Raw genomic sequence first — 25042 nt, 5'->3', positions numbered from 1 at the left:
TCTTGGAGGAGAGATCCAGCTATACTCTCTTGGAGGAGAGCCTCAGCTATACTCTCTTGGAGGAGAGATCCAGCTATACTCTCTTGGAGGAGAGATCCAGCTATACTCTCTTGGAGGAGAGATCCAGCTATACTCTCTTGGAGGAGAGATCCAGCTATACTCTCTTGGAGGAGAGATCCAGCTATACCCTCTTGGAGGAGAGATCCAGCTATACTCTCTTGGAGGAGAGATCCAGCTATACCCTCTTGGAGGAGAGATCCAGCTATACTTTCTTGGAGGAGAGATCCAGCTATACTCTCTTGGAGGAGAGATCCAGCTATACTCTCTTGGAGGAGAGATCCAGCTATACTCTTGGAGGAGAGACCCAGCTATACTCTCTTGGAGGAGAGACCCAGCTATACTCTCTTGGAGGAGAGACCCAGCTATACCCTCTTGGAGGAGAGATCCAGCTATACTTTCTTGGAGGAGAGATCCAGCTATACTCTCTTGGAGGAGAGATCCAGCTATACTCTCTTGGAGGAGAGATCCAGCTATACTCTCTTGGAGGAGAGATCCAGCTATACTCTCTTGGAGGAGAGATCCAGCTATACTCTCTTGGAGGAGAGATCCAGCTATACTCTCTTGGAGGAGAGATCCAGCTATACTCTCTTGGAGGAGAGATCCAGCTATACTCTCTTGGAGGAGAGATCCAGCTATACTCTCTTGGAGGAGAGATCCAGCTATACTCTCTTGGAGGAGAGATCCAGCTATACTCTCTTGGAGGAGAGATCCAGCTATACTCTCTTGGAGGAGAGATCCAGCTATACTCTTGGAGGAGAGCCTCAGCTATACCCTCTTGGAGGAGAGATCCAGCTATACTTTCTTGGAGGAGAGATCCAGCTATACTCTCTTGGAGGAGAGATCCAGCTATACTCTCTTGGAGGAGAGATCCAGCTATACTCTTGGAGGAGAGACCCAGCTATACTCTCTTGGAGGAGAGATCCAGCTATACTCTCTTGGAGGAGAGATCCAGCTATACTCTCTTGGAGGAGAGCCTCAGCTATACTCTCTTGGAGGAGAGATCCAGCTATACTCTCTTGGAGGAGAGATCCAGCTATACTCTCTTGGAGGAGAGATCCAGCTATACTCTCTTGGAGGAGAGATCCAGCTATACTCTCTTGGAGGAGAGATCCAGCTATACCCTCTTGGAGGAGAGATCCAGCTATACTCTCTTGGAGGAGAGATCCAGCTATACCCTCTTGGAGGAGAGATCCAGCTATACTTTCTTGGAGGAGAGATCCAGCTATACTCTCTTGGAGGAGAGATCCAGCTATACTCTCTTGGAGGAGAGATCCAGCTATACTCTTGGAGGAGAGACCCAGCTATACTCTCTTGGAGGAGAGACCCAGCTATACTCTCTTGGAGGAGAGACCCAGCTATACTCTCTTGGAGGAGAGATCCAGCTATACCCTCTTGGAGGAGAGATCCAGCTATACTCTCTTGGAGGAGAGATCCAGCTATACTCTCTTGGAGGAGAGATCCAGCTATACTCTCTTGGAGGAGAGATCCAGCTATACTCTCTTGGAGGAGAGCCTCAGCTATACTCTCTTGGAGGAGAGATCCAGCTATACTCTCTTGGAGGAGAGATCCAGCTATACTCTCTTGGAGGAGAGACCCAGCTATACTCTCTTGGAGGAGAGATCCAGCTATACTCTCTTGGAGGAGAGATCCAGCTATACTCTCTTGGAGGAGAGATCCAGCTATACTCTTGGAGGAGAGATCCAGCTATACTCTTGGAGGAGAGATCCAGCTATACTCTCTTGGAGGAGAGATCCAGCTATACTCTCTTGGAGGAGACTGCGAGATCCCAACCAAGCTACGGCGGTTCGTGGAGTCTGCGGTACTTATGGTGTCTGGTGCGGTGCTGATGGTCCTTGAGCAGCGCTAGGAGCATCCGTTGGCGGAGGTGTCCGTCACAGTGTGTTAGAGATGTGTTTGTACTGGTTTGTTATGCTGTGTGTGTTAGATGCTCTGTGCATTGTCAAAAGACCCCTTTTAACACACAGGCCAGTCATATAGTCCAGATTAGACTAGTGCACAAATCCCTTTTTGGCTGTCTTGAACAATCAATTATTTTGGGATGTGTTAGATGAATTGATTTGTTTGTCAATATATTTACAGGCATTTGATTCGTCCCACACAGTTTAAAGAGATTAGTGCACAGGTCTTCTCCAGACACCCTTCATAGATACTCACAGAGCCATACATTCTGTGAAACACTAACAGACACAAACGTTGAACTATAGACACTATACATAACATTACAGGACTATTCAAAGTGAGACTTCAAATTTAAGGTCAAAATAGCTGAACGGGTCAAATTATTTAACTTCAGCTATGCTGGCCTTAAACTTGAAATTCACATTGAATTTTTACTTTAGTAAATAACTCTTCAAATCACTCTCCTCTACATTTAGCTGTGAGAGGGTGCCTGAACTAGCGTCTAGTGGAGAGCAGGCTGGAACAGGTTGAGAGCTCTGCTTAAATCCGAGCAGCTCCCTTAGAGTGTCAGGAGGAATGTTATTACGTCATATCTGCCCAGCTAAGGAACCAATCACGTCAGTCAGGTAAGTGGTCCTCTCTGGAGACCTGCAAGGCGGTCTAACTCTACCTATGCCCACCGTGGCTCTGCTGAGCGCCAAACATATCAGTTCACTAACTAAGCTATGTGTAAGCGGATTACGTGTGCACTTCAGGTGTTACTGGTTTACAGAGGAATAAAATGATTGCTCTTGAAGGTAAACCACTTGTCCCATAATTCCCAGCTGTAAAATGACTGTTCTTGGGGGTAATGCTGTTGCCCCTGCACTGCAAACCCATCTTAATAAACTTAATACATTGTATTTACATGACCCACCAGTGTGAGATGCTAAAAGAACTAAACTGGCTGTCGCTGGAATACACACACACACCCTTCATAGGGATAGGGATAAGGCTATCCTAACTATAAAATAAGGCCAGGGACTAATGAAAGTATTTTGAAATGTGGGCAGACTAGATGGGCTGAATGGTTCTTATCTGCCGTCACATTCTATGTTTCATCTTTCCAGCCTTGTGTTTAAGAGCTTGTCTGGGAAGCTCTTCACCTACCTGAGCAGAATGTTGTACCCACCTCCTATAACCTCCGATCCAGTACCAGCACTTTATTTAGTCTACCTCAATACAAAAAGAAAGCGGCTACAGCGCACCACAATTATGGAACGACCTTTCAAATCTTCCTCAGGTCTAAAGTCTTTAAAGAGATCCCTCTCTACATATCTCAAAACAGAGTACACCTGTCATGGTTGATTATATATTTCTTACCTGTTCTATGTTACATTTTGTATATAATGTGTACTAATATTGTTTTTGTATTTTATTGTACACTAACTGTAACAATGCAATGATTTGTGGACCCAGGACATACTTAAAAACTAGAGAAATCTCAATGTATCCATCCTGGTAAAATATTTTATAAATAATAAAAAAAAAAACACATCCCATAATCCCCAGCTGTAAAAGGACTGTTCTTAAGGGCAAACCACTTACCCAATACAGTGAGAAAAAAAAAGTATTTGATCCCCTGCTGATTTTGAACATTTGCCCACTGACAAAGAAACAATCAGTCTATAATTTTAATTGTAGGTGTATTGTAACAGTGAAAGACAGAATTACAAAAAAATCCTGAAAAACGCATGTCAAAAAAGTTATAAATTGATTTGAATGTCAATGAGTGAAATAAGTATATGACCCCTTCGACTTCGCACTTGGTGGCAAATCTCTTGTTGGCAATCACAGAGGTCAGACGTTTCTTGTAGTTGGCCACCAGGTTTGCACACATCTCAGGAGGGATTTTGTCCCACTCCTCTTTGCAGATCTTCTCCAAGTCATTAAGGTTTTGAGACTGACGTTTGGCAACTGAAACCTTCAGCTCCCTCCACAGATTTTTTTTATGGATTTTCTATGGCCCCGTTCATTGTCCCTTTGGTGCAGTGCAGTTGTCCTGTCCCCTTAGCAGAAAAACACCCCCAAAGCAAAATGTTTCCACCCCCATATTTGATGGTGGTGATAGTGTTCTTGGGGTCATGGGCAGCATTTCTCCTCCTCTAAACACGGGGAGTTGAGTTGATGCCAAAGAGGTTAATTTTGGTCTCAGCTTGGGGGTAAACCACTTATCCCATAACCTCCAGCTGTAAAATGACTGTTCTTGGGGGTAAACCACATATCCCGTAGTCCCCGGCTGTAAAAGGACTGTTATTGGGGGTAAACCACGTATCCCTTAATCCTTAGCTGTAAAATGACTGTTCTTGGGCGTAAACCATTTATCCCATTATCTCAGCTGTAAAATGACTGTTATTGGGGGTAAACCACATATCCCATAATCCTCAGCTGTGAGGGTTTATGGGATAACAGTCTCAGCTGCAATGCTGGAAGAATTACCTGGAGCCACTGGCCAAATCATCAACTCACATGGAGGTCACAGATCCGTGATTAAACACAAATCCATACTTCCATAAACACAGATACACACAGCTACACAACCCTATTAACATAGACAGCTACACAACCCTATTAACACAGACACACACAACTACAGAACCTTATAAATACAGACAGCAACACAACCCCATAAACAGACACAGACAGCTACGCAGCGCCACAAACACACACAGCTACACAACCCCGTAAACACAGACACACACAGCTACACAACCCCATAAACACAGACAGCTACACAACCCCATAAACACAGACACACAGCTACACAACCTTATAAATACAGATAGCTACACAACCCCATAAACAGACACACACAGCTACACAACCCCATAAACACAAACACCGACAGCTATGCAACGCCATAAACACAAACAGCTACACAACCCAGTAAACAGACACACACAGCTACACAAGCCCATAAAAACAAACACAGACAGCTACACAACCCCGTAAAAATAAACACAGACAGCTACACAACCCCATAAACACAGACACACACCACTACAAAACCCAATACACCCTCCCATACAAACATATGTACATCGTAAACTCTGCCTTAACACTTCATGTGTGGCATAACTTTCAATGGAGACTGCTTCCCTGCGCTGTGAACACCTACCAGTGCCATCATCGAAGTTCCAGCTCATAGAATGCCGAAACTTTACATGTGAGGCTGGCAGGAGCATGGTGACGGAGCACAGGAAAATACTGCTTCACATCCGTTCAGACTCCTCAACCATAATAAAGTAATTGTGCAGAGGAAGGACATTCAGTTCGTCCAGATTATTTTGTCTCCCAAGAACATTTTTTAGGTTCTGACAAACTGCAATTTGTCAGTGTACTGGCCAGCTGCCACATAATTAACCCTCACGCCACTGAGGTTGCCCACTGGCTACTAGCAGCGCCAGTGGGGAAATAGTTTGCATTATTAAACTACAAATCACAAAAAAACAAAACAATGACCAGTTGTTTTGTTTGCTGATACGTCCAGTGGACATTTTGGAGTTCAGAAACGAGACCAAATCACTCAAAATTCAGACAAATCATGATTGAAACCGAATGCACAAGTCTAGTATCTAGGAGGTCTCTCCATGGCCTTCAGGCTGGTTCTTTGAGAACCCTGCTCAATCAAGAAAAAAGCAAGAACACTTTTTTTTTTTTTTTTTTTTTTACAATTTTAGCATTTTATTATTTTTATTCATTTCTTTATTTCCATGGTACTGTAATTATAACTTGGATTCATGATTTCTGGAACTAAATTATGGGGTGAAGGAGTTACTGCTTCCTTACCAGCAGCACATGTCCTAGTAGCATTTTAATGAGTAACTTTGTACATATAATTTTTTGTTGCGATAAAACCACTAAATGGAGGCTATCCAAGGGCTGACCAATATTACAATGTTAAATAATACACTTTCTTTGATTTCAATTAAAATTTTATTTATTTTACATTGCAGGTAGTTTTGCGTAGTCCATTTATTCAGTATTAAAAATCACATATCATTAGCCAGCCAATAAAGTTATAGAGTCCAGCAGTTAGAGACTTTCAGTGTTATTCAATAATCTGTGGCTGAGAGTCCATATAATGTATTTAAAGGAAGATAAGGAGTCAATGTTCCATCTGGCAAGTGAGTAGTTGATTGTTCATGTGCAATAATTCTAAATTCATGTATCATTGTATCACGTTCTGATGCCTACTGGGCACTGTGACACAGGTACTAATTTTTCTAGCAAGGCATTGCCAAAGCGCCCTGCAGGTACACAATGCTGTGCATTGAGCTGGAAGGATTGGGATTGCGGTAGTCAGGAGGGAGACCTTCTCAAGGTTTTTACAAGGCTTGCTGGGATCACTTGGCTTTTGCAAAACCTACACGGTCATTAGAGCGGTCAAAAACGGTATAATACTGGCCAATGAAAACGTCTCCAAGAATCCAGAGGGGGCCAGCAGGAGGTGGGATATTAAGACCCATGAAACCACTCACACATATGGTGTGGCCACCTTGAGATACCTAGAACAAAACAGCAAAAGTCAGATTCCTGGAATCAACATTATTTTCCTCCGTACACAAACATCTGCTCTCATGCAACAGCAATCTGACCTTAGATTTATGCAAACATTCACCTATCATTCACTTCCCTCTTATTAGTGAAACACTTTTTTTTTTAAAAACACTATACCCACTCATGTCTCCTCTTCCCTGTTATTACACAAAATAATTCTCCTTCTGCCTCATTTTTCCAAAGCTTACCTTAAGCACATACTGTTCACCAGTTAGAGAATATGTCTGTCCTCCAATTTTCAAATTTATGACAGGTAGAGATGAGACCTTTTCACATGGAACCATATACTGCAAGAGAGCAAAAATACATGTCTAAGCTTGTTCTAGACACATCTGTCTGAGAGAACAGAATCGTGATCACAATCCTTCCGAGGAGGAGTAATCAACACTCTAACTGAGCCATCGGACACTTGTAGGGTCATTCAAAGTGAATTTCAAATTTTAGGACAAGTGGAAAAATTCAGTCAGCTATGCGTCCAATTTAGCTACTTTGTCCTTAAACATGAAATTCACTTTGATTTCTCACTTCAGTGAATAAACCCTATTAGCAAATTCAACACAAAGAAAAGAACGAAAAGTTAATGAAAACACTTTGCAAACAGTTAAAGGACAACTCTGAAGTTAGGACTACTTTTACATCTAACAGTAAAGTATTGTCCCCACCATAACTAACAAATTAAAGGGACACTCCAGGCACCCAGACCACTTCTGCTCATTTGAGTGGTCTGGGTGCCAACTCCCACTACCCTTAACCCTGCAAGTGTAATTATTGCAGTTTTTTTAAAACTGCAATAATTACCTTGCAGGGTTAAGTCCTCCCCTAGTGGCTGTCTATTAGACAGCCACTAGAGGGAACTTCCTGGTCCTTAGCACAGGTTTTCTGTGCTAGAGCGTCGCTGGACGTCCTCACGCTGTGTGAGGACCTCCAGCGTCGCTCTATTCCCCATAGGGAAGCATTGAAATTCATTTTCAATGCTTTCCTATGGGGTGCGCTAATGCGCATGCGCGGCATTGCCGCGCATGCGCATTAGGTCTCCTCGGCCGGCGGGCGAGATCAGTCTCGCCCACCGGCCGACGTAAGCAGAAGTAGGAGCGGCGGGGGAGGAGGAAGCAGCGACGTGGGACCTGTCGCTGCCTCTGGTAAGTCACTGAAGGGGTTTTCACCCCTTCAGCAACTGGGGATTGGGGGGTGGGAGGGGAGGGTCATTTTCCTGGCACTGGAGTTTCCCTTTAAAGAGTTATTACTTACCTTTAGCCCTCGACAGTCTTGAAACGGCTGCCATTCCTCCCTGGCTGAGATCATCAATGATGATGATCTCAGCCAATCCAATGGCTCCATATTGGAAAGCATTGGGGGTTAGTTCCCATGCTCGACAATTGCTGTGCTAATCTGAATTGGTCGCTGTTGTTTATGTGTTATTTGTAAAATTGCTATATATGAACCAGAATAAAGTGTGTTTGTGATTTACCAAGAAGAGGTTTGTGTGTCTCTTAAAGCACAGGGCCAAACCACTGGCGCCCCCCTTAAATAGGGTTAAATCGTACCTTTATTTCAGCACCTTGCGGGTCTGCCGGCACTGGCTTTGACGGCTCTGGTGCCGCCATGATCCGCATGATTGGCTGACATAAACAGAATTGACTATCTCAGCCAATCCAATGATTTTCCATAGGCCAATCTGGCCAATCAACACATCCTCATAGAGGCCATAATACAGACAGGGGGCTGTGTAGGAGGGGGGCTGGCAGAGAGCTCTTACTTACCTCTCCTGCAGCTCCTCTCAGCTCCCTTCTCCTCCGCGCCGGTCCGGTCAGCTCCCCTGTCAGCTCCCAGTGTAAGTCTCGCGAGAGCCGCGGGGTCAGAGCACGGCCACGAGACTTACACTGGGACTTGCAGAGGAAGCTGACCGGACCGGCGCGGAGGAGAAGGGAGCTGACAGGAGCTGCAGGAGAGGTAAGCGCTCTCTGCCAGCCCCCCTCCACTGAACTGCCAATGCCACTGGACCACCAGGGAGTGAGAGCCCCCCATCCATGCCATGTATCAAGCAGGGAGGGGGGACGAAAAAAATAAATAAAAATGTAATAAAATATTAATAATAAAAAAAAATAATAATAAAAAAAAAATAATAATGTTAAAATAATAATTTAAAAAATAATAATAAAAATGCCCACCCCCCACCAAGGCTCTCCATCACACTCTGCATCACACACACACACACACTGCACTCATACACACACTGCATTTATACACACACCCTGCATTCATACATACACACTGCACTCATATACACACACTGCATTTATACACACACACTGCATTCATACACACACACACTGCACTCATACACACACACTGCACTCATATACACACACTGCACTCATATACACACACTGCATTCATTCATATGTCCTGCCCACCATGTGACATCACAATGCCCCGCCCATATGCTCTGCCATATGGGCCAACGCCAGTCTTCACAAAGTGTCTTTTATCTGAAAAGACAGTGTGTTTACATTAAAAAGCCTACAGGCACAGGCTATAGACACCAGAACCACTACATTATGCTGTAGTGCTTCTGGTGACTATAGTATCCATTTAATGTGAGGTAAATTAGAGATTAGTGCCACTAATAATATATTGGATTGCCTACTTACCACCAGATGAGGACAAGAGGCTGATGATGGGCTCAGTCTGGCTCCACAGGTCTGGTGTAGAAGAGGCTCTCTGGAGACTGTTTTTAACAGTGCTCACAACAATTAATGAACAGGAAGCAGCTCCATTTTTTAGGGCCCCTTACACAGCTCAAGGTCTGGGCCCCCAGGTGGCATACGCCTACAATGCCCACCCATAAATCCACCTACATGGCCCATCCATGAGTTGGGGATGTTTTATGTGTGCAATTTGTGTAAGGGATATAGTGTGTTTATAGGGGATGTAGTGTGTGTTTGCGTATAAGGAATGCATTGTATGTTTCTGTGTGTGTGTGTGTGTGTGTTTGTGTGTGTAAGGGGTGCAAGGTTTGTTTCTGTGTATGTAATTGAATGCAGTGTGTGTCTGTAAGGGGTGCATTAATTATGTAAGAGAACGTAAGGGATGTATTGTGTGTTTCGGGTGTGTCTGTGTGTGAGTAGGAATGCATTGTATGTTTCTGTGTATGTGTGTAGTGTAAAAGAGAGAGTTTGTGGGGTAGGATAGGGACTGAGAGGGGAACAGCTCTTTATTTTTTTAATTCATAGTGCTCTCCCCTCCGGTCAATTATTGATTTCCCCTTCCCTTCTGTCCCTCCGTGTTCTCCCCTTCTGTCACTTAGTGCTCTCCCTTGGCCCCCTGTCCCTCTGCAGCCCCCCCTTGGTGGTCTTCTCACTCCCCCCTGCCCCCCTTAGTGGTCCTCCCTCTCCCAAACCCCTTAGTGGTCCTCCCTCTCCCAAACCCCTTAGTAGACCTTCTCCTACTCCCCCCACCCCCTTAGTGGTAATCTCCCCCCCCCTTAGTGGTCCTTACCCTCCTCCCCTCTCCTTAGTAGTGGTCCTTACCCTCCTCCCCTCTCCTTAGCAATGTAAAATACCTCCTTCCCCCTCCTTCCCCCCCCTTAGTGGTCCTCCCTCTCCCAAACCCCTAGTGGACCTCCCCTCCTCCTCCCTCAGTGGTCCTTACCTCCCCACCCCGTTCACCCTGTGTTCCTTCACCACCCTCCCCCAGTGGTCTTGACTCACCCCTCCCCTAGTGGTCCTTACTTCCCCCTCCCCTCCCCCCTCCCCTAGTCGTCCTTGCTCCCCCCTCCCCTACCATACTGGTCCTTACCTTCCCCTCCCCTAGTGGTCCTTACTCCCCCCTCCCCTCCCCTAGTGGTCCTTACCTTCCCCTCCCCTAGTGGTCCTTACTTCCCCCTCCCCTCCCCTAGTGGTCCTTGCTCCCCCCTCCCCTACCATACTGGTCCTTACCTTCCCCTCCCCTCCCCTCCCCTAGTGGTCCTTCCTCCCCCTCCCCTAGTGGTCCTTACCCTCCCCTCCCCTAGTGGTCCTTACCCTCCCCTCCCCTAGTGGTCCTTACCCCCCCCCCCCCCCCAGTGGTCCTTACCTCCCTGGTCCTTACCCACCCCCAGTGGTCCTTATCCCCCCTAGTGGTCCTTATACCCCCCCTTTCCCTCCTAGTGGTCCTTATCCCCCCCCTCCCTCCCTCCCCTAGTGGTCCTTATCCCCCCCCTCCCTCCCCTAGTGGTTCTTATCCCCCCTCTCCCTCCCTCCCCTAGTGGTTCTTATCCCCCCTCTCCCTCCCTCCCCTAGTGGTTCTTATCCCCCCCTCTTCCTCCCTCCCCTAGTGGTTCTTATCCCCCCTCTCCCTCCCTCCCCTAGTGGTTCTTATCCCTCCTCTCCCTCCCCTAGTGGTCCTTATCCCCCCCTCCCTCCCACCCCTAGTGGTCCTTATCCCCCCCCCCTTCCTCCCTCCCACCCCTAGTTGTCCTTATCCTCCCCTCCTGCCCATGTAGCGTGGCCGGGCGGCGCGGAACGCAGGACAGGAACCTCTGTTTCCTGTACCCGGCCGCCGGCGGACTGAAAGGAAGCGCTCACTGAGTGAGCACTTCCTGTCATTCCGCCGGCGGCCGGGTACAGGAAACAGAGGTTCCTGTCCTGCGTTCCGTGCCGCCCGGCCACGCTACATGGAGAGACCGGCAGGAGGGAGCGCTCTGCTCCTCCCTCCTGCCGGTCACTCAAACCCGGCCGCCCTCCATGCAGCAGTGCTGCGCCGCCTGAGGCTTGTAAAAGCGCTTAGGCGGCGCAGCATGAGGAGCCACACCGGGCACAGGGATCCGGCGCCCCCTGCTAAGGTGCGCCCTAGGCGGCTGCTTAGGTCACCTTACAGGTAGCGCCGGCCCTGCATTCATTATATACACACACTGCACTCATACACACACACTGCATTCATACACACACACTGCATTCATTATATACACACACTGTAAATAAATATTCAATTAACATAATTTTTTTAGGATCTAATTTTATTTAGAAATTTCCCAGTAGCTGCTGCATTTCCCACCCTAGTCTTATACTCGAGTCAATAAGTTTTCCCAGTTTTTTGGGGGTAAAATTAGGGGCCTCGGCTTATATTCGGGTCGACTTATACTCGAGTATATACGGTACATGATTTTAAAAAAAATATGCTTGCTACAGCCCTAATATCAAACCCTAATTTTATATATACTCATTTTTAATTATTTGTTATCGTTTTATGGCTTCCTAGGTACCCTTGAAACCCATTTTGTTAGCATTAATATGTGTTCTAAATATGAATTTCAGAGTGCTCGAAATGAAGTCCCTGCAACTGCCTGATCACCTCCCATGACATCACACTGAGCCTTTCTCTTCTCATCCAATGAGAAGCGAATGTACGGCCAGATCCATGTGTTTCCAATCAAATAATCTCTGTGACAAGCATCTGACGAGGTTAACTGTGAGAACCAAGCCTGACTCCGTTCACACAGTGGAAGTGCCCCTAGTGGCTGTCAGGAATGTGTGTTTAGCCCTGCATTTAAATATCTTCTAAACAGTGTTTTACATCTGAGGACTAACATGACAGGATCTCTGCACCTTCAACGAAATGGTCTGGGTGACTTTAGGGTAATTCTCACGTCCTGTGTATGCGTTAAGAGTTTTATACTTTCTATATATAAATATCTAGAACCTCACCTCTCCCTGGACAAGTGGGATAGCCCCGATGGTTTTCTGTAGTGCTGTAACTTCATCCACTGGGCCAGTGATCATTGAGGTTCCTGTGTCGACAATAGCCTCACAGCCGCCCTTACAGAGAGTCAGCTGATCCCCTATGGCCATCCTGGAATAGGTTAGATCCATAAGAAAAGGTAAGTTAAAAAATAGCAATTTCCTTTTGGATTTTTTGCCACGTGTTCTAACATCGCTCAGCATGAGACTGGTTTTCCCCATTATATCTACTTTGAAAGCAAGTTTGAATAAGGCCTCAATTTTCTTATGGTTTTAGATGTAGCCTCATTTTTACACATTTAATCTCCGTAATCGTTATTTTAGCCGGACAGAGTAAAAGACTTGTTACCATGCATATAAATGAAAAGATGGAGAGGTGCAGCCAATGTGTCTTATTATGAATGTTATTATACACCCCTCTGTAAAGCCACCTATATTCTCTATACTCCATTTACAAAGCACTCTACATGAGAGCGCTATATTAGAACAATAGACTGATTAAAGTGAATGATACAATGTCTATATTATACCAACGATCCGTCTACTTACTGCTCCATAGGAATTTCCCAGTATGCTTTGCGTGTCACATTCACATAGTTAAAGTTTCCAGTATAGTATTTGGGATCTGTTCCTCCTAGTAACAGCTCACCACCAGGCTGGGCATCTGGATTCCTGAATAAAAGAGTTTAAACATGAGTGAATACTCTATAATGTACAGGGAGCAGGATCTAGTGTATTATTGGCTAGAGCAAGGATGGATCTTTAACAAACTGGGTAGGATTAAAGGAAAGCTTTAAAAAGCATTGGGTCAAAGCAGTTGAATGCCACCTAGTGGCGTGATTGACAAATAGCAGCATGGTATTTCTACAAAGTTCTGTTGAACCCTCATTGCTATGCTGCTTTTATAGACTTTTATTGCTGAAAGTCGAGGCAACCGTATGCTAGAGCTTTCTATAAACTAAGCAAGGTGCATGGTCTAAGATTCAATAAATCTGTAACAATCTAAAAATTGTGTTTACTCCTATCAATATGGCTAACTCTACCTGGTAAACACTTCAAGGTCAAAGAGGAGCTTATTCAATAAATGTTTTTTCATTACAGGAATATTCCAAGCACCATAACCAGTTTACGGTTGGACTTCTTACCGGATGCAACTCCCCAGCTTCCACTACTTCCCACTCTAGGCTAAGCCCAGTGGTGCAGGCTTAACTCAGGAAAGGTAAGGAAAGCTCTCTGTCAAAGTACTGGAGGCCGGGAGCAGTACCTTCACTTACTGCAGGTAAGTAGAGCTGGTCTGTGAGGGAGGGAGGGGGAGACAGGCACGCTCAGGTAGACCATGCTTGCCACTTCCATTAACTCAGGGGAGCTATTGGAAGTAGGTAGGAAGCCTCCCTGGCCAGGGAGGAGTTCCCTAGTTAATCTAAGAAGGTGCTGATTTCTCATAGAACTTATAAACTGGGGTTAAACTAGGGTACTCCTCATCCCCATAAAGCACCTTAGCAAGCTGAAGTGCTTTTGGGGTGTGGAGTGGTCCTTTAAAAAGTAAATTAATTCCTTACAAGACCAATTCTATCACTTTGCTGTCTAAAGACCTTATGACAGTACGTCCTGCTAATTTCACATTGATTCTTCTATACAACCCAGCAGCTGTTAGCTAAGTAGGTCACTCCATTATGGAATACGATCCTGAAGCATAATCTAATGACATCACATCTATAGTCCTTAAGGAATGGACTACTGTGGAATAGAATGGATTAAGGTGTGTTTTCAAACAACTTGAAAAAATATCAACCACATTAGAAGAGTTAGAAATATTACAAACTCTGCAATGTTGGTTTAAACTGAGCAAGTTACATAGTTACATAGCTGAAAAGAGACTTGCGTCCATCAAGTTCAGCCTTCCTCACAATTTTTTGCTGTTGATCCAAAAGAAGGCAAAAAACCCAGTTTGAAGCACTTCCAATTTTGCAACAAGCTAGGAAAAAAAATTCCTTCTTGACCCCAGAATGGCAGTCAGATTTATCCTTGGATCAAGCAGTTATTACCCTACATTGAAAGATTATATCCTTGAATATTCTGTTTTTGCAAGTATGCATCTAGTTGCTGTTTGAACATCTGTATGGACTCTGATAAAACCACCACTTCAGGCAGAGAATTCCACATCCTGATTGTTCTTACAGTAAAAAAACCTTGCCTTTGCCTTAGACGAAATCTTCTTTCTTCCAGTCTAAACGCATAGCCTCGTGTCCTATGTAAAGTCCGGTTTGTGAATAGATTTACACACACTGGTTTGTATTGGCCCCGAATATATTTGTATGAAGTTATAATATCCCCTCTCAGGCAGCATTTTTCTAAAATAAATAGGTTTAAATTTGTTAACCTTTCTTCATAGCTGAAATGTTCCATTCCTTTTATTAATTTTGTAGCCCACCTCTGCACTTTTTCTAGTAGTATAACATCCTTCTTTAGAACATGTGCCCAAAATTGCACAGCATATTCAATATGTGGTCTTACCAGCGATTTATAAAGAGGCAAAATGATATTCTCATCCAGAGAATTAATGCCCCTTTTTCATGCATGACAATACCTTACTGGCCTTGGCCACTGCTGATTGACATTGCACATTGTTGCATAGTTTGTTGTCTATAACAATTCCCAAGTCCTTTTCGTGTGTTGTTCTCCCTAATTCGCTTACATTAAGGGTATAAGTTGCTTGTGCATTCTTTACGCCGAAGTGCATAACTTTGCATTTTTCAACATTAAATTTTATCTGCCATCTGAGTGCCCAGACCTCCAGTCTATCTAAATTCCTCTGCAGCAAATTAATATCTTGCTCACATTGTACTACTTTACAGAGTTATGTGTCATCTGCAAACAATGAAACATGACTTTCATTGCCTATTGCAGGATCATAGAGATAGAAGGGGTCCCAGAACAGAACCCTGAGGGACACCACTTGCCACCTCTGTCCAGCTTGAAAACGTACTATCAATCACAACTCTTTGTACTCTATTTTTAAGTAAATGTTCTACCCAAGAACAATGTGATGGACCGACTGGCACCCCAACAGGGTGCCTCCGCCAATCGCTGCTTCCTAGCTGTCGATGAGTACCATAAGCACCGCACCGGACACCGTAACCGCTGCAGCTTGGCTGGGGTCTCGCCATCTTTTCTCACCCTGGACCAAACTCCTGGATAAAGCTCCCAGTGAGAAGACCTCTCCTCCAAGAGAGTCTAGCACATAATGGCAATCCAAAGAACAATCCCAGGAGCAGGGATTATCGCTGGTATAGCTTTCACCTACAAGCACGAGACGAGGCTGCGTGTTGAGGGTAAACTGGAACTCATTTATTGGCAGCAACAACTGGCCTTATATGCAGGTCCCCATGCAAGGGGCACTCCCCCCTGGACCTGAGAGTAGACTACAGTAAAAACATACACCCGATTACATTGGCTTTCAGGTCCAGGACACTCCCACAAAAACCAAGATAATCCCTCCTCTGTGCCTGGGATATAACGGAGTCAAGAACTGTATTAAACTCAATTATCTCCAGGCACAGAAAACCTACATTTTTATAAAACCCCCCAAAATACCTTTAAACACACAAACCCCCCACAGAGTTACATCCCCTGATAGCCCCGATCCGGGTGACCAACATATCCAAAAATCACCCAGATCGGTTCAGGAATTTCCTGGAAGACATACTTTGACTGATAACCGTACAGTCCCGTAGCCGAAAATAGTTCCATAGAATCACGGCTAAGGACCGCTGGGGACCGACCAGGATCCGCGAAATCCTCATCCCGAAAATAGTTCCATTGCATCAGAAAGTTATTTAAAATGTCTGCCTTCATCTGGTCTTCATTAACTAACACCCCCATGCCAGTTTTTAGTGTACCTACACTTTCAATTCTTTTTATTTTTTTTTCAATTTATTTCTGCAGTGCACAGTTTGGTATACAAGCTCTTTTAGACATTTAATAACAATATACAGTGTGAATATAACGTGGAATGTCCAGAAAAACTGCACTTTTTTCTTTTTTGAACTAAAAGAAGATAAAAAAAAGGTATAGAACAGAGGTTACAAGACGTATATATCACTAGATAGGTGGAATAGGCTATGGTATCCATGTAGTCAAGGTATAAGAGGACAATTTATAAGGACTTGGTTGCAGCATACATTGTACAAATTGTAATCAGTGAGAAAATTGTTAGACTACAGGGAAGGCCTGTCAATCTTTAGAACTACTGGGTACCCAGTACAACAGGTAAATGAAGCTCTGAGGCTAAGCAAATAACAATAAATGTACGAAAATTAGGAAGACCGCTGGAGTCTCTCTAGGTAAGCCCCACAGCCCACGAGAACCCAGAACCTCGAGATTGCAGTTAAGGGCATGATATTAAGCCCCTCCGGTAGGCAAGCCTCGGTCCCACCGCTGGCTCGGCAGGAGGAAGTGATAGCAAAACTCTGGGTTGAAAAGTGGTGAGTGCCACTTCACCGGCCTTAAGCCCTCTATGACACCTCATTCAGTGCACATGGTTCTGGCTCTCCTGGAGATCATCAACAGGGATCCTGGGTGGGAGGATTTGTCCAAGCGGTGGGCTGTGGTGTGGGGAGCATACTCGCGTGGCTCAATGCCCACGAAGGAGGTTGTGGCAACCGGACCCGATTGTTGGGCACAAGCGCAAGCGGCTTGCTTGCGGTTGATGTATCAGGGCAGTCCAAGGATGGGTGATGCTATAGCTGCTTGCAGGTAATCCATGTGTCCAGGACAGAAAACGAGGCAGCCATTTAGTGTGCGAGGCTCGGGAGTCCGAGGGCTGGGTGAGCTCATTGGGATCTGTTCTTGTGGTGGATCCCTCCAGTGGGGACCGGGATAACCCCTACTGGTCCATAGTGAGGTGGGAACAGAACCTGTGAGGAGTATCACAGGGCTGCTGTGTGGTAGCCAGATGTGTGAACAGGGCAGTGGCCATAAACCCTGCTCTTCTCAAGTGTAGGCCGCAGACTCCAAAGTTTCACAGAGCCCTCAGGGGCCTCAAAACTCCCGATCTTGGTGTCTGCAGTAGCGCCCACAGCTGCCTGTTCCCTCTGCTGAACTTCTCGGCTGAAACAAGTGTAGTGTGCCATAATTCTCAGCCAGAAGGGCCAAATTCTGCAGGAGCCTCTCCCGCATGCGACCGGTCAGCATGGCGGTCAGGTCCCACCCCCCATTTTTTAAATTTTTTTATTTATGTACTTAAAGAATGCTTTGGGGTTTGTTTTGCTCTCTTTAGCTTTTATTTTTTTCATTTTGAAGTTTAGCAAATCTAATCGCCTTTTTGCACGCATTATTGGCTTCCTTATATCTTTTATAGGATGCATCTGATTTGTTAGATTTAAAGGCTTTGAATGCCCTTTTCTTATTTTTAATCTCTTGTTTTACTTCTCTACTAAGCCTCATTGGTTTCAATTTATTTATTTTATATTTATTTCCCAATGGTACATACTGAGAAATGTACCTTTCTAATATTTGTTGGAAGATGATCCATTTATCCTCAGTGTTCTTTTCACTAAAGAGTTTATGCCAGTCAATATATTGTAAAGCTGCCCTTAACTTATAGAAATTGGCCTTTTTAAAATGATATGTTTTAGTATACCCCATGTGCTTTTGTTTTATGAGTTTATTTCAAAGGACACTATATTGTATTTCCCAAATGCTCCCCTACTTAAATGTTGGTCAAAAGATCAACGTTGTGTGTTAAAAGCAGGTCAAGACAAGCATCCTTTCTAGTTGGTGCTTGTACAAGTTGTGACATAAAGGTGTCATTTAACACATTCGAAAACCTAATTCCCTTTGCTGAGCTACTAGTCCCTCTGTCCCAATTCATGTCCGGGTAATTAAAATCTCCAATAATTAACGTGTTACCCAGATTTGCAGCTTTTCCCAGTTTGCTCTAACAGCAGTTCTTCCTCATTAATATTTACATTAGGTGGTTTATAACATATACCAACCAATAATTGATTTCTCTTCATTTGCCCCAAGCAGATATTTACCCATAAAGCCTCCACATCTTCCTCGTCACACTCCACATGCCTAAGATTTGACTTTAATTCATGGTTGACATACAAACATACCCCACCACCCTTCTTGTTTTTCCTATCCTTCCTAAATAATGTGTACCCATTTAAGTTAACTGCCCAGTCATGTGTCTCATCCCACCATGTTTCAGTTATGCCTATTATATCATATTGTTTAGTGTATGCTATTGCCTCTAGTTCTCCCATTTTGTTATTTAGGCTCCTTGCATTAGTAAGCATACATTTAATATTATCATGAGTCTTTTGCACTTTTTGTGAATTATCAACATTACATACCTTCTCTGTTCTGAGCTGTCCCCTCCCCCCGTCTCCACACCCCTTATACTGAGCTATAGCCCATCTCCTTTCTGTCCTCTACCCCTACTACTAGTTTAAAATCTCCTCCAACCTTCTAGCCATCCTGTCCTCCAGCACTGCAGACCCTCTTCCGTTTAGGTGCAACCCATCATTGTTATAATGGTTGTACCCAAGCGCAAAGTTGGCCCAGTGCTCTAAAAACCCCAAACCCTGCTTCCTGCACCAAGAGGCTGCATAAATGTAGTGGTGTTGTGGAGATAGGCTCAGGTACCGAGTGTAATGGTATTTGGGAGGCCTAATAGAAGTTGTTGGGAGATTCCATCATAAGAGGTGTGGAGATGGACAATGGTGGTCTTGTGAGGTGTCTTCCCGAAGCTACTGCTCACAGAGGCAGGAGACGTATCTGTAATATTGTTAAGCAAGCAAAGCAGGAAGGGGAATTGGATGTACTTGTCCATCTAGGGACAAATGACTTGGCTTGCAATGAGGTTTCAGAGGTTAAGGAAGTTTTTAGTGTTTTTGCCAATGATATACGGCAGGCTGCTTCCACACTGTCATTCTCTGAAGTTCTGCCTGTGCATAACACTCAGAACGACAGGCGGATGCGTATTAGGGACTTTAACTTGTGGCTTGGTGAATGGTGTCGGGAGCAAGGACTTGGCTTCATTTATCATGGTAGCTCTGTTTGGAATGGAAATAAACTGTACAAAAAAGATGGTTTGCATCTTTCTCAAAAGGGAACAAATGTTCTCAGTGAGCAGTTCAGAGGTTTTGCTAGGATGTATTTAAACTAGTAGGGCAAAAGGGTTATAAAACATCAATCCAATTGCCCCCCCCCCCCCCCCCGTAAGCAAGGACAGAAGGTGCCTGTAGCAAGTGTGTTAAAAAAATGATAAGCTCAGAGTCATGTCTACAAATGCTCGCAGTTTAGGGAATAAGATCCATGAACTTGTGGCAATAATGGCAACTGATAGTGTAGATTTAGTCGCTGTTACTGAGACATGGTATAATGAGAAAAATGACTGGGACATAGCAATACCAGGGTACTCTTTATATAGAAAAGACAGGGAAGGCAAGAAAGGGCGAGGGGAGGCCCTGTATGTGAAGGATAGCATAAAATCTAGCCTAATAAAAGTTAGTGAGGTGAACATAGAGTCCGTTTGGGTTAAGTTAGAATTTGGTAATCACACAGTAACTCGTGTAGGTGTTATTTATAGGCCCCCAGGACAAATAGAAGAGTTAGATAAACTACTAGTTGAGGAAATAGCTAAAATGACAATGAAGGGGGAAGTTATCATCATGGGTGACTTTAATCTTCCTGATGTGAACTGGAAAACCAAAATAGCTGCTTGTGCCAGGAGCACACATATTCAAAACTCCCTACTGGGATTGTCTCTAAAACAAGTCGTTGAGGAGCCAACTCATTAAGAGGCCATACTAAATTTAGTGTTAACAACTGGAGATTTGGTATCAGATATTACTGTAGGTGAAAGTTTAAGATCCAGTGATCATCAGTCAGTGTGGTTTAATATAAGAACAGTGACTGAGTCACATCACACAAAAACAAAAGTTTTAGACTTTAGACAAACAGACTTTTCTAAAATTAGAATATGTGTAAAGGAGTCATTATCAGACTGGAGCAATTTAAATGGAGTCCAAGAGAAATGGGATTATTTAGAAGTTGCACTGCTGAAGGCAACAGGAAATTGCATTAGGCTTGTCAGTAAAAGCAAAAAATTCAAGAAACCATTGTGGTACTCTGCAGATGTGGCCAAAATGGTAAAAAACTAAAAGTTTGTATTTAGCAATTATAAAAAAAAGAAGGCCGAATGATCTATAAGATTAGGCAGAAAGAGGCTAAGCAAGTTATAAGAGCTTCCAAATCACACACAGAAGAGAAAATAGCAAAGTCAGTAAAAAAGGGGACAAAACATTTTTAGATACATAAATGAGAAAAGGAAAATAAAACAAGGATTAGTTAGATTAAAAACAAAAGGAAGGTATGTAGAAGAGGATAAAGGTCTAGCTGCCTGCCTCAATTAATATTTTTGTTCAGTATTTACAGATGAAAATCAAGGAAAGGGGCCTCAGTTAGGAAAAAGGGCACATGAGTCATTTGTTACATGTGAGCTTACAGGGGAATAGGTTATATTTCAACAGTCAAAGGTAAAGACAAATAAGTTGATGGGGCCTGATGGAATACACCCAAAGTTTTTAAAAGAGCTTAGTGGTGTACTAGCAAAACCATTAACAGATTTTTTTTAACCAATCATTGTTAACAGGAGTAGTCCCAGAAGATTGGAAGTTGGCGAATGTTGTGCCCATTCACAAGAAAGGTAGTCAAGCAACTATACTTCAGTAGTTGGGAAAGTAATGGAAACCGTGTTAAAGGATAGGATTGTTGAACATCTAAAATCACATGGATTTCAAGATCAGAGACAACATGGGTTTACGTCAGGGAGATCATGCCAAACTAATCTTATTGATTTTTTTGGTTGGGTAACTAAAATAATAGATCAGGGTGGTGCAGTAGACATTGCTTACCTATATTTCAGTAAGGCTTTTGACACTGTTGCACATAGAAGGCTCATCAATAAACTGCAATCTTTAAGTTTGGATTCCAATATTGTTGAATGGGTAAGGCAGTGGTTGACTGACAGGCAAAAGAGGGTTGTAGTCAATGGAGTATATTCGAAGCTTGGGCTTGTCATCAGTGGGGTACCTCAGGGATCACCCCCCCCACCTCACTTCCTCACCTCACTTCCTCACCCCACTGTTACTCAGCTATGTGCCTGTTCACCAACTGTCTCATATCCTCCCACTCCACTACCTGTCCCCACTAAACTCTGCTCAGTGAGCATCAGACTACTCTCAAGATTGTCGATCTCCTCAATGTTGCAATTTGTCTTCTCGAGATCTCCAATCTGAGCTTCCAGAGAAGCCACTCGCACACACCTGTCACAGAGATATGGAAAGAGTCTTCTTAATAGAGTCTGCTTTCAATCAATGTGAGCAAGCTCACTGTCAGCTTAATCCAGCAAAAGAATACTCTCCACCGCTGACACGCTATCGTTCTGACTCCACCGCTGACACGCTATCGTTCTGACTCCACCGCTGAGACGCTATTGTTCTGACTCCACCGCTGAGACGCTATCGTTCTGGCTCCACCGCTGAGGCGCTATCGTTCTGACTCCACCGCTGACACGCTATCATTCTGGCTCCACCGCTGAGACGCTATCGTTCTGGCTCCACCGCTGAGACGCTATCATTCTGACTCCACCGCTGAGACGCTATCGTTCTGCCTCCACTGCTGAGACGCTATCGTTTTGACTCCACCGCTGAGACGCTATCGTTCTGACTCCACCGCTGAGACGCTATCGTTCTGCCTCCACTGCTGAGACACTATCGTTCTGACTCCACCGCTGAGACGCTATCGTTCTGGCTCCACCGCTGAGACGCTATTGTTCTGACTCCACCGCTGAGACGCTATCGTTCTGACTCCACCGCTGAGACGCTATCGTTCTGACTTCACCGCTGAGACGCTATTATTCTGACTATTTTGAGCACTGACTGGTACTCAACCAGTGGGTCTGGCTTACATCACGTTATCCTCCGGGGATAACATTGGTGGAAATCATTCGTAGCAAAGAACATTTTCAAGCTTTATATTTTTTTTATTTTTCCACTTCCATTAATTGCAAATCTCTTACCTGTTCAGGTAGAACGAGAATATGTTGTTTTCAACCAGTTTTTGATTCATAATGTTGTCAAACACGGGTGGAACGCCATCTACAGAGATTCGTGGGTATGCCATTCCCAAGATTCCATCAAATTTAGCCGCCACAAACGTGATACCAGGCTGTTTAATAGCTTCACCAAACAGCTGCCCTTTCACACCGAGATTTCCAATCTGTGATTAAAATGATACATGGCGGGTATTAAAGCATTGCATTTACCAAACCTTTCCTTAATTACCACCATGTGTACAGAGCCAACCTCGCGGTAACTGCAACATTGACTTTGCAAAGCAGCTTTTTTTGCAGCTGCCACATTGCTGGAGACATCCTCTCGATCGGGGGGGAGGGATGGGGGGGGAGAGGTGAAGGGGGGGGAGAACCAATAACAGAGACCTTTTATACATACTGATAACAGTGTTTAAACAGTGTGAATCATCTGGTTTTTGCAGAGTCAAATAAAAACTTTTCTAATTCATTTTGATCAAAATATGTATCGTATTTACTATTGACTGCCAACTGCAAAACCAAATGTAATTTTTTTTTTTTTTTTTTAATTCTTTATTTAAGATCTCAGGAAGACCTATAGAGCAGTTTATCACAAGACAACATTAATAACACATGCGTAAGTACATAACATTAAAGAAAGTGCATGGATAACAGCATGTAAGGTACAGAGATGGGGGGACGATATCCAATACATTAATACAGAAAGAATATGGGCATATCAATTGGGTTCAGCTGTGTTAATACAGGGTATGGGATATTGTGGCGTTGTTATTATTGATATCGTTAGATAAAGTGTGAGTTTTGGTATGCTGTGTAGTGAGCCCCGTGGCGTTTCACCTATGAAGGCTTTCTCCACTTGAGAAAGCCTTCATAGGTGAAACGCGTTGTGGATATTTTAATATTTTATTCTGTATTTCTAATAAAGGTATATTGGCTACTTTTAACTCACTTTGATTGTGCTATTTTACTCTTTTATTCAGTATTTTTATTTTTGCTTGGTATCCTGATTTTACTCCTCCTGCTGAGTATTACTCCAAAGACATCCGAGGTGGGGATTATACCACTCACGCCCGAGTCATTGAGCAGTTTGCCTGCTCAATCCCATGTGAGTATACATTTTATTTATACTCGGTATATACTATTTTATACAGCGAGCAATATTAGTTGTCTCTTCTCTTTCATGATCTATATAACGAAACAAGACTCAACCCTCTACACGTATCCTATAAGCGGGATTATACCGCTGTACGCCATTCACACTAGAGCAGGTTTGAGCTCTACCCCACGTGAGTAGGACTATAGTAGAGTCTGTTGTTGAACATACCACCTCGTTTTAGACGTATTGCCCTATCATCTGTCTTTTTTCCCCCACATACGGATCTAAAGACCAATACTTCCTTACATATCCTACAAGCCGAGATTGTACCGCTGTATGCCATCCACACTAGAGCTAGTTTAGCTCTACTACACGTGAGTAGGATTTCGATAGATCTCTTCTTCCTGCAATTCAACACTTTGTATCAGACGTATTTGCACTATTACTTGTTTCTTTCTTTACATACGGATCCCGAAAGCCGCCTTCACTTGACCCATAAAGAGAACATTCCTCTACACAAGTCGCCAGTGCCCCATAAGGCCCACCTTGAGACTATGTTCTGGCACTATTTATTATCTGGACTTTGTATATTTTAGCTGGACCATAGCCAGCTTTGGCGCAACCTTTTACTATATTGTTCTGTGTATTATGGATTTAAAATGCCATGATCATCGCTTTATAGCTCATGTGCCACCCAGGGGCCACCAAATAAAGGTACCCGTTATCAATATAACCCAGCTCACACAGAAACATTAGGACGTTCCAATGCCCTCCTAACAGTGTCAAAGCCCAGTCTGTGAAGGACGGCAGGAATACAGTAGGAACATGATTTGGGTGAAAGTTATGATGAGGAGAAGCAGGAACTTTCTGTCCGGCTCTAGCTGAGAATGGACAATATCTTTCTGTGTACAACTCAGACTATTTAGAAACATAGAATGTGACGGCAGATAAGAACCATTCGATCCATCTAGTCTGCCCAATTTTCTAAATACTTTCCTTAATCCCTGGCCTTATCTTATAGTTATTATTATTATTGCCATTTACATAGCGCCAACAGATTTCGCAGCGATTTACAATATTATGAGAGGGGGGGATTCAACTATAAATAGGACAATAACAAGAAAACTTACAGGAATGCTAGGTTGAAGAGGACCCTGCTAGAACGTGCTTACAGTCTATAGGAGGTTGGGTATAAAACACATTAGGACAGGAAATATCAATCAAATAGGGTGGGAGTGAAGCAGAGCTGGAGGAGAGAGTACAGTGCTGCCCTGTAGGAGAGAGCAAGAGATGTTACTCCGGGAGGCCATAAGCTTTCCTAAAGAGATGGGATATAAGGCACGTCTTAAAGGATTGAAGACTAGGGGAGAGCTTGATGGTGGTAGGCAGGATATTCAATAGGAAGGTAGCTGCCCGCGAGTCCTGCAAGCGCGAGTTGGCCATACGGGTGCGAGCAGCGAACAGGAAAAGGTCACGGGCAAAGCAGAGAGATCGAGAAGGGGGCATACCTATGGATCTGTAAAGGAG

General features: G+C 44.0%; 1 protein-coding gene across 1 annotated transcript in view; it reads right to left on the bottom strand.

The window, feature by feature from the left end:
• Positions 1-5976: 5976 nt before the first annotated feature.
• Positions 5977-25042, bottom strand: part of LOC134579301 (cathepsin D-like) — a 33856-nt gene continuing 14790 nt past the window's right edge. Inside the window, exons 5-9 of the mRNA XM_063438546.1 lie at positions 22387-22586; positions 12846-12968; positions 12264-12408; positions 6768-6866; positions 5977-6527 (exon numbers count right to left, since the gene is read on the bottom strand). Of these exons, the coding sequence (XP_063294616.1) occupies positions 6366-6527; positions 6768-6866; positions 12264-12408; positions 12846-12968; positions 22387-22586 (729 nt within the window). The 3' untranslated portion in view covers positions 5977-6365. The remainder of the gene's footprint in view (positions 6528-6767; positions 6867-12263; positions 12409-12845; positions 12969-22386; positions 22587-25042) is intronic.

The sequence above is a fragment of the Pelobates fuscus genome, chromosome 12 (assembly GCF_036172605.1).
Source record: "Pelobates fuscus isolate aPelFus1 chromosome 12, aPelFus1.pri, whole genome shotgun sequence".
Lineage (NCBI taxonomy): Eukaryota > Metazoa > Chordata > Amphibia > Anura > Pelobatidae > Pelobates > Pelobates fuscus.
This window is presented reverse-complemented; position numbering and strand designations above follow the sequence as displayed.